General features: G+C 43.0%; 1 protein-coding gene and 1 long non-coding RNA gene across 8 annotated transcripts in view; one reads left to right on the top strand and one right to left on the bottom strand.

Annotated features, from left to right (window-relative positions):
* Positions 1 to 5,085, bottom strand: part of CAPRIN1 (cell cycle associated protein 1) — a 42,086-nt gene extending 37,001 nt beyond the window's left edge. For 2 of the 5 annotated variants that reach the window (XR_008465865.1, XM_054197699.1), the window contains exon 1: positions 4,406 to 4,761. Coding sequence is in view for 4 of the 5 variants with exons in the window: in XM_054197699.1 (XP_054053674.1) it covers positions 4,406 to 4,603 (198 nt within the window). In the remaining variant the exon portion in view is untranslated. Of the gene's footprint in view, positions 1 to 4,405; positions 4,762 to 4,811; positions 4,831 to 4,928 lie in introns of those variants that run through there. The other 3 variants (XM_054197697.1, XM_054197698.1, XM_054197700.1) reach the window with 3 other exon arrangements.
* Positions 4,819 to 14,172, top strand: LOC128908113 (uncharacterized). 3 transcript variants are annotated; one of them, XR_008465866.1, is made up of 3 exons: positions 4,819 to 4,929; positions 7,822 to 12,693; positions 12,950 to 14,172. It is a non-coding gene; the product is annotated as an uncharacterized LOC128908113 (long non-coding RNA). The 3 variants fall into 3 exon arrangements; XR_008465867.1 differs by having other exon boundaries at positions 4,821 to 4,929; positions 7,822 to 9,783; positions 10,140 to 14,172; XR_008465868.1 differs by having other exon boundaries at positions 4,821 to 4,929; positions 7,822 to 9,783; positions 10,143 to 14,172.
* The last annotated feature ends 3,927 nt before the right edge of the window (positions 14,173 to 18,099 follow it).

The raw sequence follows: 18,099 nt of genomic DNA on the forward strand, positions 1-18,099 counted from the left end.
GAAAGATTTGGGCTTTCAATACACAGTTTCAAACAAATTCTACAATTTCTTGGTTTCAAAATCACGTTTTATTTCCAAAGATAAATTTGAAACCAAGCTTCATAAGGACAGTTTCTGGAGACACTCACAAGCCTTGAACATCCGAGTGGCCCAAATAATGGTGCAAAAGCACTTAAGAGTGGTGCTACTGATGGGCAACTAGAAGCGTGGCGCTTCCCTGCTATCATTAGCTGCACCTACCAGAATAGAAATCTGATCTCAGCTCTTACTATAGGTTTGCAACTGTCTCCCCTATGGGAAACCCAACACAATATTCAACCAACTCAGATTAACTTGACACATCCATCTACTGTTCCAGTGAAAATTCTTGTGCGATAATGACAGAGGCACTTTTTAAGTATTCATTTTTCAACCCAGTCAGGATTACACTTATTTGAAAATTCAGAGATGGGCTGATAAAGCCACAGCATCTAAGCTACCAGTTATAGCTAAAATGTGCCATCTTTTTAACCCTGTAACACCAAGCTCAAGTAATGTCAAGTAGTTTAAGCTAACATGTTTACTTCATCTTTACAGTTGTCCAAGAATAATAATCTTTGTGACCACCTGCCCATACCTTAAACCATGTTGGCAAATGAGAGATTTTGTCCCTCTTACAGAACATTTGGTTTTAAAAACTGTTTTCACATAGCTCATGCTATATTACACAAGTTGAAAGCAAAAATAGCTTTTTTTTTTCAGTCATTGTATCAAGACATGAGTTCTATCTAGATTCCAATTGGCTTAATTTGGAAAAGTTTTTCCCTCTAAAAACCAAAAAGCAGAAGAGGCAGGGAGAAGAAAGTGCAGGTCTTACTGAAGTATTTTCTCCCAGGGAACCTGGAGAACTGGTAAGATTCTAACCTCAGGTGCCCAACAAAAACCTAGAGGAGTTCATGCAACTTTTAAATTAAGTAATCTTGTCAACATATACTCAAGTCTCTTTGAAGGTCTTGTAGAGAAAATACCCCTTCAGTCACCCCCTCCCACGCACAAATATCTAGTCATCTAAGAACAGAGGAAGAAAACAAGATAGCACTCCTATCATTTCCAAACATAAAGAGATGAAGAGAACACAGACATTTTCAGGCCATGTTTTCACATGCATTTATGAACAGCAATTCAAATTATCCTAGTCCCTTTTAATACATTATTCTTTCAAATAATGAGGTCACTTTCAGTAACAGAAAATGAAAGCATAACCAAGAACCTAATACCCCTAGTTTATACAAAAACATTTAAAATAGTGTAGTACTAAACTCTAAATATTTTGATTTGAAATTGTGTGCTGTTATTTTGATGGCCACATCATGTTATCCTCAGAGTTTAGAAGGAAACATGACACTAAATAATTAACTTCAAAAATTCTAATTTTGTCATAAAGAATGACCTTTCCTCAACTAAAAGCTGCACATACCATTTAAAACCTAAGATGGTACCTCTTTATGGAGCAGTTCTTTTTCATCCTTCAAAAGCACGTGTCTAAGTCAAGAATATTTTTGTATTTGTTCTCAAATACAAAGCTCTCAAAATCATCTCTACTGGCCTTTGTTATCAGCTGCTGATAAAGAAAGGATTAAATGTTCAACTAAGCAGAAATTTTCAGTGAAAAGTACTGTATTTTGCACCCAATCCTGCCTGTGCAGTATGCAGTACAATTTTGCTTTCTGGATAATTAAAAAAAAATAATTCTAGTCGAAAGATTCAAAATACAGGAAAAAGCCATTAATTTGTGTACTTAAGTAAATTTATCAAGTAATAAAATAAAAATACCAATGTCCAAGTGTACAATAAGCTTTGTTTTCAGGACCCTAATTGTTCTCTTTATTAAAGAATGTAGATTAACTGACGAACTGTTGATTCTCCCAAGGTAGAGGCTTGAGACCACAAATTCTGCTTTCATACACCAACGACAATATATCACGACTTCTATAACATTTACATGAGAGTCCTACCTCAGTAAGTTTCACAACTTCTTCAGCCCATAAAGTTTGAACTTTTAATTCATCTGTGTGAGAACCCACCTAGCTTTTCTTCTTCAAGAGCTAGCCTTTGCCTTTTCTTTTTCAAGCCCGTGCTGCCTAGCACTGAATACCTCAAAAAGAGATGCCCTAAGTAACTTTAACGGAAGATCTTTCAACAGAAGCCATTTCCAGAAAAAAAAGGGGCTTTGTCCCATTTTCACTTGCCACGACACCAATTACAGAAAGTCATGACAGCAGCCACAGACATACACACAAAAAAAACCCCAAACCCCAAAACCTAGGGCCTTGTTGAGACCAGCACCGCCAATTTTCACTCTCTTCTGCCAGAATAATAGCCTCCCACATATCCTTCTAACTTAAGATTCTATGCAAGTAGACCAAAAGTCCAAACAGAATGGAATGGCTAGTCCAAGTGTAAATTAGGCGTAAATTATTTATTTTAAAAGGTAAATAAAAACACTACTAGAAAGGAAAGCTGACCCGCACAGCAACAGGAGCGTGCTCATCCTCTTTATTACTTCAAAGTACAGAATAGATCAGAAAAATGTTCACCTGCTAATTCTAGTTTTTATAATATGCATTTTGGAAACCACACAAAAATATTTTTAGAGTGTTTTTGTGTATGCTAGATACAACAATCATTTCAAACCATTCTATTTTATTGAAACAACTAGAGGCGAACACAAAAATCTGCATTCTACTCAAGTTAATGACCAGTGCTCTTGTGTGTGTGCACGTTTGTACATATTGATGACAAGTTTCAGACATTTTGTCCTATCTATACACAACAGCATTCAGAAAAGGATCAATAAAAGATCCTCCAATTATAAAACTTAATTTAAAAAGCTCCTGGCTTGCTGCTTTTTGTAGTTTCATTTTTAAAAAACAGAAAAACCCAACACTCATTTTTTTAAGTGGGAAACTATGCTTTGTGCATATTCTCAGGTAATGTACAGTGTGTTTCACCCTCAACTCACCTGTACAGACTAATTTACTGCTAATGGATCCACCTCCTGCAAATATAGAATACTAATCTATACTACTACGATCTGAAGCGGTAGTTAAAAAAAATGAAGAGTAATTGTGCTTATTGACTTTCAAGAGCAAGAAGAGATTTAGAGCTTCAACACAGGCATAAAATTGTTTTTTAGTATTCCCTAATTTTAGCTTGGTAGTCTAGTGTTTTAAAGCAAGTCTTTAGGCTGTGTGTGTGTGTGTTAATACTTTTCTGAGGGACACCTCATGCTCTGGAGGTTGGAAAGCCCTCTGAGGCTCATTTAATCTAGCAACACAGAGCACTGAATGGGTGCCACACAAACCGTACGCAATCACAACACCCTTTTTTCCCCTCTTCTGTCACAACTCGAACCGTCCAAGGACCACGGGATTTAGCAGCTTGCTATTTCTAAAAATAACTCCTTAAAGGCCGCTTCCAGCTGACCTAAGACTCCCAACGGGGGGAGGTGAGCTTAAGGCGATGAAAAAGGAGAGATGAGAAAGCCCTGGGTGGGGTGGCCGGCGGCCCCCGGCTTTGTGCGGGCTGCTGGCACAATGCAGTTCCGCCGGAGAGGCTGGGGCTGCCTCCGCCGCCGCCATGTTAGCTCCCGCCTCCATGTGCACGGGCTCTGAGGGGACCCCGCCGCCCCTCAGCCTCTCCCCCCGCCTCAGCTCACCCCTCCGGGGCGGGGAAGGGGGAACGCTCCCGCGGGTGGGGTTTGGTGGGGGGGAAGGAGGGAAATGAGGGAGCCGTTCCCCGCGGCGAGGCGACAGCGGGGCTGGGCAAGGCCCCGCCGAGAGAAACAAAAGGCGGAAGGGGGTGGGGGGGAAGGGAGCCGCGCCGCCGAGGGGGTCTCGCCGAGCCTGGAGGGGGCCGTGGGCTACGGGGCTGGAGAGGGGCGGCAGCAACGACCCCTCCGGCCTCTGCCCTCCGCCGCTGCTGCGGCGGGGGGGAGGGGGACGAGCCCGGCTGGCTCCCGGGGCGGCGGGAGAGGGCGGCCGACAGAAGGGGCCAGGGGACCCCCGAAAGGGGAAGGGGAAAGGCCGGTAGAGAGGCGTTCGCCCTTCTGGAACCTTCCAGCGGGCGGCCCCTGGGGGCGACGGCGGGAACAACCCGCGCAAGGCCACAGGCTCCCTCGCCCAGGGAGCAGGAGGGCACGGCCGAAGGGACCGGCTACCGCCTGTCCGGCACAAGGAAGAAAAAAACAAATTAAGATGGGGCGGTTCAACGTCCCCTCAGCCGGCCTGACGGCGGGGGCAAGGCTGGCCAGAAAGCGGGGGTCTCCCGGGGTGAGGGTGGCCGACCGAGGGGCCTGGGGCCGACCCTCGGGGCCTGGGAGGGGGGGACCGGTCATCCCGCGTCCGCCGGGGAGAGGAAATCGCACCTTTTTCTTTTCCAGGTTGCGCAGCTTTTTGTCGATCACGCCCAGGATCTGCTTCATGGCCTCGGTTTGCACCGAGGTGATGCTGCCGCCCGATGCCTGCGGGGCGGCCGCCGCTGCCGCCGCCGGGGCTGCCTCACCGCCCGGGCCCGCTTTCCCGCTGCTGCTGCTCGCCATAGTGCTGTTGGTAGCCGAGGGCATCTCTGTGCGAGACGGGAGAGAGAGAGAGACGCAGGGAGGAGAGAGCGAGGGCGCGTTACGGGGGAACGGGCCGCCGGAGGGGACACGCGGGAGGGCGGGCGCGCGCGCACACACACACGGCCGCTTCCCCACGCCCAGGCCCCGCGCGCGCTAACGCGCGCCCCCGCGCATGCCGCACCTGCCGGCGCGCGCCCGCCCACCCACCCACCCAATTAGATCGTGGGACGGTCACGTGAGCGGGCAGCCTCGCGCCGCGCTCCGGCAACGGTCATTCCCCTCAGCTCGGACCCGCTGGTGTCCGGTGGGGCCGCGCCACCCTCCTCACCGTGAGTGGCCCAGGGGAACCGGGAGGAGGGGCGGGGGGAGGAACTTAGCGCGCCGCGCTGCCGCTGTAGGAATGGCCGCCTCAGCCGACTACCGGCCCCGCCGCCCGCGCTGCGCCCGCTACCGCCGCGCTGCTGAGGGGAGAGAGCGGCGGCGCGCACGCCCAGCGCGTAAGGCGAGGCGGGCGCGGGAGCGAGCGGCGCGGGGTCCTGACCGCTGGCGGCTGTCCGCGGAGGATGCCTGAGACCGCCTGCCGGTGCGCTTTGGGCTCCTCTCGGGCGGGTCTTTCAGGCGGCGCGGCCGGCGCCTAAGCGCCAGACACAATAGGCGGGCGGGGCAGCTTGCCTCAGGACTCCGCCCGCAGATGCCGAGGCGGGTCCGCACGGGGTTGGGACCCATTGTGGGGCTGGCCCTGCCTTCCTTACTACTCCCCCGCTGGGTTGCGCCTCCCGTGAGACCGACCAGCGCCGTCGGGCTGGTGGTGGGCGCCCCTGAGGAGCGGGGCGCTGCCGGGCTCTGCCTCGCTGAGGCGATGAGACGCGGGGGGGAGTCGCCCCGGAGCCGGGCCCGTCGCACCGCTCCCGGCAGAAGCAGGGCTTCAAAGCATGTTTTCTGTGTATTCACGCCTTTAAGGCACGTCCCTAAAACTGTGGGAGGGTTCCGGGGAGGTGGCGTGCCACGGGTGTAATTGGGACTTAATAACTGCGTTTCAGTCACTGGAAACAGTTGCCTCATTTGTCTTTCATGCTGCCGTTTGCGTTAGAGGTACCTGCATCTGTCTCAGAATACAACCCCTGAAGACTACACAACATCGCTTAGTTTAGTTTTACACGTTTTTGTGACGCAAAGCTGCACTGCGTCTAGCTAGCACTTGCTGAACGTTTACTTCTATGCTGACAACAAATAATATTATTTGTTAACTTAAAGACATTGTACTGAAATAGCATCAGGTTTTCTATGAAGTAAAGGAAATTTTTTAGTGAATACTATGCCATTTTAGTGAAGTACAGCTTGGAAATGAAATGTCACTGCCTTCAGTGGGCTAGGGAGCTAGCATTGGAAAGGGTTTGGTATTTATTCAGTTGTCTTTCTGGAATTAATGGATGGAAGACTTCTGGAAGATAAGGCCCTGGAAGTTCAATGCCCAGTAACTGCAAATTGGAGATGGAATTTTTGTTTGTAATACCAGTTTAAGATTATATTTGTACCATTGTTTTTTAAAGCTGAAGTTTTCTTGTATCTGTTTAATCACGGATCCACACAATCAATTATATTAACACAAGGAAAAGTGCAGTTTCTTGGATAACTGGGCCAACCTAATGATTCTCCACACCAAAATAGAGATGTCTCATCAGCCTTCCTCACCAAACCACTGCACACAATTGCACAGGCCTTGCCCTTGGTTCCATTCTGATTCTTGCTTCCCAGGAGTTAATTCCAGTTGATAATCCAGCAAGAAACTGTTTTTTGACCTCATGCTGTAGAAGTTAACTTCGGTCAGATTTTTTTTAATTCATTCCATCTGTACATATTGCTTCCTATACTTTTCATGTATGCCTTCATTTTCCGTAGCAGCTCAATGCGTTGTCACTTTGTATTAGATTATTTGCTTTCCAAATCACCTCTTTTTGCATAACAGGTTATAAAACAAGTATAAGAAATCACCCACCCCAATTATTTCAGTTGAATAAATGAAGTATAAAAGAAATATCTTCAAATATTGAAAGTCTGTTTCTTTTCACTATTCCCCAATAATTTTTTTTAAATATATTTACAATATTTATTTTTTATGCGTTTACTTCTCTAAGCCCCTCACACAGGTGTTGAAATCTCCTTTTTCCCAAGTCAAATGCGGTTTCTTCGTGAGCATGTGAAGCAGATTGAGGCTTTGTGACCACAATATATGATGCTTTGAAATAATATGAAATTGTTTCATCCATTCCTATTCATTTCTCCTTTTTGTTACATTGCCGTTGCAATTCTGCATAAACTCTGGGCACTCAACAGTTTAGGCAAGTGTTTCGGCTAAGATGTAGGATCCTAGTTTGTACTCAAAACCGGTATTGCTGAGGAACTAAAAAAAAAAAAAAAGTGGAATAAAAGGGAAATCAGAGCTGATGGGAGAAGTTGTAGCAATAAATTAAGAATACATTTTGGACCAGAATAAAGCCCTGGTCTTGATTCTTCATGGGACAGCATAGCACAAAATAGCAAATGTTCATGGTCTCAAAAAAAAAAAAAGTTAAAAGTGCTGCTCCTGAGAGCAGTTATTACTTGAGATTACATGAGCAATAATTACATGACAATTACTGCATCAAAGCTCTTCATAATTACACTGGATGCTGGTTTGGTTAGCCAAAGATGGGATTGAGACTACTGCTAAATTTACATGCTAAAGCATAAGTAACTATAAGCAAAGCATTAAGTACTTACCTTACACAGGGGCTGCAAAAGGAGGACTTTCATATTATACTTTAAAAAAAGACTTGTTAATTTAGCCTTACTAAATTCATGTAACAGATTCTTACCATAACACAGCGACTTTATACCAAAAATACCTGTCACTGTTGTATTATAGCATAATTCACTGTCAGTACTGTGCTGCAATCCCTCTGCGTCAGCTCCGTACTGGATCTCTGGACCATTCCGCAGTCTCTTGGAGCAGCCCGGGAACAGCTGAAGTACGCGTGGTTCCCTAGTCTGTGCTGACTTTAGAAGTAAAACTTCAATGCTTCCAAAATTCACTCAAAAATAACTTTCACACCAACAAACTGTAGTGCATAGTCAATCTCAACTCTTAAAACATCTCTTAATACTTAATGTGCTCATAATTTTAGGCAGGTCATGCTGTCATATATTCATCTACCTCTTTCATACTTTTCCTCAAAAAACAGTGACCACAAATGCGTTGTACTTCTGTGCCAACAATATCGATCATCAATGCCTGACAGTGAAAACCCTACATAAGAATTCCCCACCCTCAAAGAAGAGTTGAGACCTCATCCTCTTTACTTTATGGAAGTGTTGAACCGCTTCTGATGTGTGAGTAAGCTTTATCCTGGCAACCTCTAGCATGACAAACTTGTAATTAGCATGTGGGTCCCAACTTTTACATTTCTGAGAGGTAAGTACCCCTGTAGTTACCACGTGTGGTATGATCTCCCTGTAAATCTGGATTCGGGTCTCTCTGCCTTTGACTCCTTTGATGTTAGCTAGCTGGTTGAAATCACACTTCTGCATAATTATGGTGCAGATCAAATCTTCTTATTTGTAGGGAGCTGGCTTTGTATTTCATGTTTGTGAGCTGTGTAAATGAAGGTCAGGTCTGGAGTTTGGACTCATATTTGTTTAGTCACTGTAGAAAGGCAAAAGAGAGAAAGTCCCCCCAGCAAAAGCTTATGTAGCACTCCCAGAAATGTCAACCTTTTAGACCACAAAACTGCTCAAGATGTGGGAGGCCTCCACCTCCCTGACAGCAGTGTGGGATCCAGATTTAGGAGACACTTAGCTTTGCTTTTCATGTTCCAGGGGAATACCTCCCATGCTGCGTTTTCATTCATCATTATTTTTATCAGCTGCAATTGGAAAGTCTGAATACATCTTTTCTGTTGTTTCTTGGTTTTCAGCCCTCAGAAGGGCAAAACCTGAGATACATGTATTTAAAATGCACATAACCAGCAAGTTACACAAAGAAGAAGGTGGAGGGGAAGAAAGTCTTAAGCTTATTGGTGTAATTGGGGCTCAACTATTGTATAAATATTCTGTGGGGACATAAAACCTGCTCACTGAAGTATTGTCTCAGGCAGGGTTTTTCTGATCCTCCTTTAGATAACTTTTTTTACCCCTGACACACCTTCCCAGCCCTTCCCATTTCAGATTTCCTCCCTTTGCCCTCTTGCTCGGGGATTTTCGACCAAGGCAAGCCTTGCCGCTCCCTCCAGGGAAAATCCTGCCGGGAAGTACTATCAGTCCCCCTGCCCCGTTGTTCTTTCTCCAGGTAAAAAAGAAGAAAAAGAAAGAAAGAAAGGAAGAAAGGAAGAAAGAAGATGGCTACTTCCAAGCAAGAGTGAGGTCTCATGTTAGTTCTTTGTAAGCTCCAAGGATGAGCTGTGTCTCCCTGCAGCTCTGCCTTGCTCTGACTATTCCTATGCAGGCAATGAAAACAGACAAATGGAGACATGTTCCTGTCTCCCTAAACCTGTGTTGAGGGGTATTAGTTGTTTAGCATAAATAAGTAAGTTTTAATTAGAATAAATCACTTAGGATTATAATAGGATTATAATATGGTGTGATTTGTGCTGTTTGCTTAGCTTTACTTAGCATGAGTAGCTAGATTTGCTGAAGCCTAGGCCGTGATAGAGTGATTTTTCATCATAATTTTTCTAGCAGCTGGTACAGTGCTGTGTTTCGTCTTCTAGCATGTGGAAGTGTTTTGATACCACACTGATGTTTTGGAATTGTTTTTCCCGAGTCTGGGACTCTTCAGTTTTCCATGTTCTGCCAGGGAGCGCAGGTGCACAAGGACTGTAAACCAGAAGATAAGGAGGCTCCAACCCTTGGCTGAAACTGCAAATCAGCAAGATAAGAGCCTGCCTGCCTGGACACAGAAAAAGAATCCAATTAGATCTTAGAAGACTCCAGACCAAAAATCACCATTGGACTAAAAGACATGTGGACAGCACATGAGGGGCGGGTGTACGGATCACAAAGGTCCCGCTCTTTGGAGACACCCAGCTGGGGTGGTTCTTGCTGCTGTACCTTCCAATTAATTTAATTATTTTATAAAATCTGATGCCTGAGACTCTACTGTGGGAAACCTAGGCTCAAGCCTGAAGAAGGAGGAAGCGCGCTTGAAAGTAAGAGAGCGTGTGTGTGTGTGTGTGTGTATGCGTGCGACACCTCGAATGGTGCGTGAATGCTCGGGCAGCAGCTTCTCCTTTAACACCTGGTACCCCAGCCCTGGGTCCTTCCAACGTCTTGTTACCCAATTCTGCAAGACAGCAACCAGTCCTGCATCTCACCAGCTTTCCCACCCTGTTGATATGTTCTCTACTTCCCCAAAGCAGGAACTCTGACCCACGATGCGTAGTGTTGTCTCCTTAATTGCCACGTCTGCTCCCTGTTCATACTTAGAATTATTCTGAGTAATGTAATTAAATAATATAATGAATAACTTCTATTTATTCTGTGGGGTTGTTTGTTTTTTTTTCAGTAGGATCCATAAGGCTAAAATGAAATTTCCCTTCTGGCGCGTTATCACAGATCTATTAATCAACCAGTTCCTTGCCTGATCTCATTGAATGTTATGAGACTTCAGACGCCACTGAGAACATGACAGTAAGAACAGGAATAGAGGTAACCACAGCTGAATTTGAAAAGCAGATCATTTTCCACTGGTGGTGCACAGAAAATAAGAAGTACCAACCTCCTATTTCCAGTTTCGAGATTTAGTATACAAGGATTATGGTTAGAAAATAACCAAAATACTTTAACCTCTGAAATATCAACATTTAAACTGGAGTAATGAACGGCAGTCAACAATATTTTTATTTGCCTTTGAGATTACAAACTTATTTTGGAAAGTAGAATTGTACCGACAGCAACACCAGCCCTGAGCAGGAGTTCTGTTTGGGAACAGGAGCCTGGGAGAATCTGAACTTTCGCTCAGTTTTACTGTCTTAAGAGGGGCCCGCTCTGCAAATTTCAAAAGCTGTGGTTCCTCCTGCTTATCAGGCAGTTTTAGAAAGTTATCACTTTGTTTTTATTTAGGTTTCCTTTTCCTAAAGGAATTCGCTCAGAGAAGAAAAATTCGTATTCTCTCTGAACCCACAGGCTGGCTAACTTTTGTAACAAAATTAAACCCAGACAAAATAAACCTCTCTTTGAATAAGCATTGAAAGCTCGGTATATGCTTTTGTCTGCATAAAATTAAATTACAGTTTTTTTTATCACAAATGTTAAACACAAATGTATTAGCAGCAAGATCAATAAAAAATTCAAAAGATATTTGGGTTCAAAGGAGATTAAATGATGTCTAATGGCATGTTTAGTCAAAACTAGCATAATTTCAATCCAATACAGCAAAAATAGATTAAATGCCACTACATGATAGATTTCCCTACATAACCATTGATGGGAAATCATTATGAAGTGCGTTTCTGTTTCAACTCATGTCACACAGTGCTTTGGCCCCTGCATGAAGCAATTGTTTACAAATGTCTTCAGCTTACAGAAGTAAATAACCAGGCTGGGAGACTCCTTTGCTACATAAACTGTATGCAAAGGAGATCAAGCATTCATTTTAATGTACAAAATCCCGACATAGGAAGGGAGTGGGTTGGTCATGCATACCAAAGAAGAAACCTCAACGCTGAAAAGCAGCTCAAAACCGCTTAGGGCTTTATATTTGCTTGAATTAGCTAATTTGAATGGGCCTAGCTTACAATGCTATCCAGTCTGTTCTATGCCTCTCCTCCCTCTAATTTTTTTCACTCATCTTCTTGTATTTGTAAATTATATCAAGTAATTTTGTGTTTATTTCCATGCTGTTAAGGAAAATATTGGGTAGTGTTATGACAAATGCTGCAGCTCCAACCAAAACATCTTCCTAACCAGCAATTTTCTACCAGTTTGGGTTTTTTTTTTTTGCAACTGTCAGCCACTTTACTGTATCACACCAGTTTAAATGCGAGGATCACAAGGCTTTAAGTCAGACGTAGGCTTATCACAGTGTCTCAGACCTCTACTTCTGAAGAACATCTAGAGTGATTGTCATCCAAAACTTGTAATTGCATCCAAAAAAAATCCTTTTTCTTTCAAAATGCTATTCTCTATAACTGCAGAGATAAAATGGCACTTACTGAAAGGATATTCAATCCAGTCCTGAAAGGTATCATAAAAATCAATAGTTGGAGGCCAAAGATACTGTCAGGGAGGCCAAATTTTACTCTAGATGGAAAGAGTAATGTGGGGCTTGTGATATGCCTAGTACCAACTTTTTCTCTTAATTTCTATGAATCTATGAACAGAAGAGTCCAAATAGTTCTTTACAATGAAAGGGCTGGATCCAGCTAGTGCCTGCCCACTTAGTTCCCAGTAAATTTGTGCCTAAGCTCTTCATCACTTCAGCTGATTTGGTCGTGCATAGTCATTGGAAAAAGAATGTTTTTTTTCTAATGATATTCATAGTTTATTCATGGTCACGACACCTAGTTTCCAAGTGAACCTGAAGATCGCTAAGCAAACCTCATGCACTCCAACTGGCACATCAAAATCTTCCTGCATATCATATACTTGAGAAAGGTAATGGAGGAGTAAATTTGAAAGTAACTTGAAGGTAAAGGATGACTGGCTATTTTAAGGAATCCATAATGCTGATATAGGACAGGCTGGACTTAGGGTGCAGTTTAGTCCCAGGACGGACTGGTAATGTCAGCCTCCCAGGCAGGTTATTTTAGTGCTTCGTGATTCTTACTGATAGAAATTTGTCTTTGCATGTAACCTGAATCTCAGTTGCTCTGGCGTTGATGCTGCTACTTCGCATCCTAAATATCCTAGACGCAGATACTATGTTTTTCTTTGTGAAGCTGTCGTTCTGACACAGTGTGATAATATAGCTGTATTTCTTCATGGTGTTCTTTGGCAGGTCAAGCAACCACAGTTCTTTCAACGTTTCCATATAGGTGGAGTTTATTAGACCTCTTGACTATTCTTGATGTTTTCTTCAATGGTTTATATATACTTTCCAGCAAAGCGCTTAAACCAGGGTACGTTCGTTCAACTGAGTCCTCATTAATAAGTCGTCCCTGCTTACTGAAGGGGGGTTGGACTAGATGACCTTTAAAAGTACCTTCCAACCCAAACTATTCTATGGCTCTATGATGGCATCATGATATAGTTACATTATGTGTCTCATGGGATACATGCACTCAGATATGATGTTTGCTTTTTCTGCAACAAAATCACACTGTACACTGACTTTCAGCTGGTAATTCATTATCACCTCCACATCTTTTTCTGCAGAAATACTGGCTAACACATCATCCCTCAGCATGAGTTTATGAAGTTCCTTATTGCTGCCCAAGTGGACCTGTCCGCATTGAGTTTAATCTCTTTTTTTGACCATTTCACTTTTGATTCCAAGGTATTTGACGTTTTTTTTAACAACTTTCATACCTTCTGTTCTACCATCTAGGTCATAATGAAAATATTAACTACCATGGACACATGAACAAATTCCAGTGATACCTCGCTTCATACCCCCTTTCATTTTGACAGGGAATCGCTGGACATTATTCTTTAAGTAGACCAAGTTTGCGCCCACTTTACAGTAGTTTCATTTAGGTCATGTTTTCTTAGCTTGCTTATGAGTTGTGTGAAATAGTATTAGAAGCCTTGTTAAAGACATACATCTGCTTCTCCTCTGTCTGTGTGATATTCTTTGTGGAAGGAAATTAAATAATTTTACACAGTTTGGTTTTGACAAGTTTATGTTGTCTTACTCATCTCCTTTATTTCCCAATCACTTAGGATGTTTCATGAAAAAAGGTAGAGCATCTCTAACTTAATTTAGAAAGACCTGGTATACAGCTGGATTTGCAAGTGGCTGGATCAACTTGTTGCTTTCATTGTGTTTCCCAAGTGAAAAACTCATTACGAGCTTTCAAATAAGAAAGTTTCTCCCAATGTGAAAAGAGAAAATAGTGCTGATGCGTAAATCCCTGCACACTGAGATAAGAAGATGCCTTTTTGCAGTCTGGCTCTTGTGTACTTGTTTATACTGACTTGCTTATCTCAGGCTTTATCGTATCATTTACACTTTTTAACCTAATGTCTGTTTTCCAGTACAGTATAGTCAGAAAGGAAGAGGAAATACTTAAAACCTCTTATACAAAATATTCTTCTATGGAAAATAAAAGTGTGCTTAGTAAGCATGACTAAAAGAACTGGAAGCTGCTGTAAACAACAGCATTTGAAACCTCTGCACTTAACCAAGGACAGGTTGTACATGACAATTCCACTGTACCATCTTTAAATCCTATCAATGTAACCGTGAAGTAAAAGAAAAGAAAATCACAGGATGTTTTATGGTTCTTCTTATAGCACATTTAAGCACAAATGTCCTATCTTTCAAAGATTCTGAGGAACTACAGTTCTCATGCCAAGTCAGGTATATTTTAACGTTCACAATATATTGACCGTACCTGAATGCTTTTCTGTCTGTCTATCTATGTCTCTGTCTACTGTTGTAGCGTCTATCTATCTGTCTGTTTAGGTAATGATATAGATGACATTTCTTCACAGTGGACAGAATTGCGTCTCACAATGAATACTTGCAAGAAAAGAATGCAGAAAGCATTTATCCGTGTTGGTATAAAATACCTCCAGTCCAGAGGAGAGCAAGGATGGGCTGATAATTCTCACACTGCAGTCAGTGTTTGAGGCTCAGCTGGGCTATTTTGAGGAAGACTAATCACAGACCTTATGCTAAAGGTCTACTCTGAAGAAAAACAATGTCTTTTGCAGTCATGACTATAAGTTCAAGGACTCTTCAAGTCCAAACTCTTCAAGTTCACTTAGCAATTCTATTCCCCAACACCCCAGTGATGAATGGGTTATACGTGTCTTTGAAGAACAGTAGATCTATTCAACAGACAGCTCTCCAAGTCACAAACACACAGAGTAAAACCCTACTGAAGCCGAGGAAATAAGAAATTTGGGACCAGCTTTCTTTAAGGAGCCTGTAGCACGTCTAGTTTATCTGAGACCAACACAAGATTTAAGGTTTTAAAAAAAATATTTGTGATTCACTGACATTAGTAACTAACAGATTGCAGTAATAACATGTTACGCTCTGAGAATTGCAATGACAGAACAATTATCTAATTAGACAGTAAAATTAATTACATCATGTTTTAATTACTTAATAACTGAGAAATTGTCATCAAGATGAAGGCTGGGAAATGTCATAAAAAATTATCGAGGAGTACAATTTGCTGGTTAACAGAAAGTTTTCCTTGCAAACGTGGAAGCAGGCTTACATCAGCTCCTCACGGGCCCGCCACCGAGTTTTGCTCTGCGTCACCACATCTGTATCGGACTCCATTTGGGGACAGGAGGCCTTGTTGGACCTGAAGAGCTGAAGGCAAGAGCCAAGACCTGCGCTTGGCAGCAGTAAGTAGGACGGCTGCTAGAGAGGGAGAAAACCCCGGTGCAACAGCGAGCTGGAGGAAGCTGGAAGTGGAAGATGAGATTGGAGAAAGAGGAGCACTGAATTCCAGTTATTTTGGGACTACAAATTGCTGCCAGGAAGTCAGCAAAGGCTGATGTGATTTCGAGCAATGCCAGGCGTGTGTGATGCTGTGGCGGGAGCTAGTTTGGTCCAGAACTCAAGAGCCTGTAAAAGTGCCATTATTTGGCCAAGAGATGTGTTGCATCGGTTGCAAAGAAGGAATGCTGCGTCAAAATCTAAATCTGCCAAGTGTGCGATTTGGAATAAGTCTTGGGGATACAATACTTACCAAGGACCTTATATGATCCAGGATTTTTGTATAGGGTTGTTACTGGAGCAGCTTTCCAAGTTGCTTCAGACTACCTGAAAAACAGTCTGATGTTTAAACCGATGATGATGATGATTAAAGTAGTAACTGTGACGAAAAAGGCAGACAAACAAGAAGACACCGTCTTTAAATAAACAGAGAGTAGACAAGAAAAAAATGAAATCATTCAAATAACGTGTGTCTGTGAACCAGTGTGTTTGTTTTTGCAAGACAGGTTGCAATTAACATTTGAAAAGGTATGCAAATAATGTTTCATGCAAATATTCCCTTGGACACAGGCTTGTGATCTATTAATTATTCAAAAACAGCGCAAGCATTTTGTCATTACTGTCTGTGGCGTGTTCTTTGCTTTAATCTGTCCTTTGGTCTTGGAGCTGCCAGATTTCCATAACTGGGTCACCTAGTTCTTTCTCAACTTTGCTTTCTGCTGTGAAATGAAAAATTAGCATTTTCTGTGACATACATTTAGGACTTCTATGAGGAGCTTGAATGGCTACTCTAGAAAGTATGGAATCCTGACATATGTGGGAAAATACGCAGGAAAGAATGAATTCATATTTGTGGATAACATGAATTTTCAGTGACCTTTGCAAACACAGTCTAGGATGAAAATGTGACTTCATGCACAGGAATGATGTTATTACATTTAACTCTTTGTACTTTACATAGTGAAAAGCACTACTCTAGTGCCCAATAACAAATTAGAATAAAATATTATAATAATTATAACAGTAAGTATAACCATAATTTAAAAATCCTTTAAACTCGGAGATACATGAGTCATTGTGAGTGATTTATTAATTAAAATTGGGTTGAAAAGGGGATGGAAGGCGACATTAGAAGTATTTGCTATTTTAACCACTAGAGAGCGTTCAAGAGCTGCTTAAAAAATCCATTTTTTACTCGTCCCTTGAACTCCAAGGTTGCTCTGGGATGCATGGGATGGATAGTCACTGGGGTTTGAAGGAGGACTAGGGAGAGATCTCAGAGAGGGGCTCGGTTCTGACTCCTGCTGGCCTACACGTGCCAGTGAAGAAGAGTATGATGAAGGAATGGAGGTGATCCTCCGCTTTTTGACCTTCTGTCCCCATTATCCTCAGAACAAGTGGGGATGTGGCTGGAGCAAGCAGTCTCCTCGAGGAAAAGGGGAAGGCTATGAGAGGAAAGAGGAAAGGGAGTGGGACAAGCAGACCATCTTGGAAAACAGCTCTGCTGCCCCATTTCTTACTGGCCCCAGAGATTTCACAATCTCCCACCAAATCTATGCTCCATCAGAGTGCTGCAGACTCTCGTTTTAAGGTCTTGTCCTCTTAAAATGCTTGTTATGTACCTGATTTCTTTCAGCTTTTAATGTCCACTAGAAAGATTTGTAAGTGATGTATTGCAGAGGGGAAGAAGGCAGGAGATTGTTAACCTTCTCCTGATGTTGCAGTTTTAATGGACTTAAGATGTAATAAGAGGTGAGGCTTGGCCATAGACCTGCAATCCCTGAACCCAAGCCATGGCTGGGTTCCACCACAGCCCTCAAAAGACAAGCCAAAGTGGCAGAGTGAGGTTTTGAGCTGAAGGACAAAACTTTGTCACCATTTAAAGTAACGTCAAAACTTTCACTGACTCACAAAAAAGAGATGTTTCATCCTGAGGCCTTTGGAGTTGATAGGTAAGGATCAGAAAGGTCTTTGTTCTAACAGGACATCTCAAAACCCTGTGACAACAGCTAGTTCTTTTGCTCAGGAAAACCTGAAATCAGAGAATGAGAGAATCAGCATAGTTCCAGTCGGAAGGGACCTCAGGAGATCTCTAGTCTTGTCTCCCAAACTTCCAAGGCTGGACACTGCACAACCCCTTGGGCAACCTGTGCTCCTGTTCATAGAGCTCAGGATGTTGTTGGTCGTCTTTGCTGCCAGGAACACTGTGTCCACCAAGTGACTCAGGTCCTCTTCAGCAGAGCCGTTCCCCAGCCAGTCCCTCCCAGCCTGTGTGGTTTCCACGGGCTCTTGCTTCCCAGAAAGAGAAGAAACATCTAACTACACAAGTGGTTCCATTGCTTTTTTTATTCTTCTACATGAAAAAATGCGTAGGTGTATCAGAAAAAAATAATGAAAGCCTTCCATTTGAAAATAATTCCAGCAAGCCTTAACTAGCTTTCCACTTGCATCACTCATCCAGGAACAGGTGGGTTAATTTGTAATTTCTAGTGTACAGAAATGTATAGATCTGGGGACCAGTTCATTAAGTTTACATCAAGTCTTTACATTGGCACTCATCGATTTTGAGACTAATATATCATTAGCCTAATTTTCGGACTTCTAGAACATGAGCATTAGTTGTAGATACTGAGCTCGTTTGGAAAACAAACTGAGCAACGATTGCTTATATAAAGAAAAATTGTGTGACAATCGGCATTTCCTAAGCACTGCTGCTTCTGCTACTCTGAAAACCACCTTCTGACAAGGTCTTCTGGCAGGAAAGGAAGGATTTTTTTCCTGCCCTCCGTATTAGTGGCAGAGTTGTTCACATTATAGTCAGAAGTGGATGCAGCAGGATCTGTCGTAGTCAAAATCAGCCCAGTATTGAATGTTCCAGAATCCTTGGTCTTACGCATAGCTTTGG

This window comes from Rissa tridactyla, chromosome 4 (assembly GCF_028500815.1).
Source record: "Rissa tridactyla isolate bRisTri1 chromosome 4, bRisTri1.patW.cur.20221130, whole genome shotgun sequence".
Taxonomy (NCBI): Eukaryota; Metazoa; Chordata; class Aves; order Charadriiformes; family Laridae; genus Rissa; species Rissa tridactyla.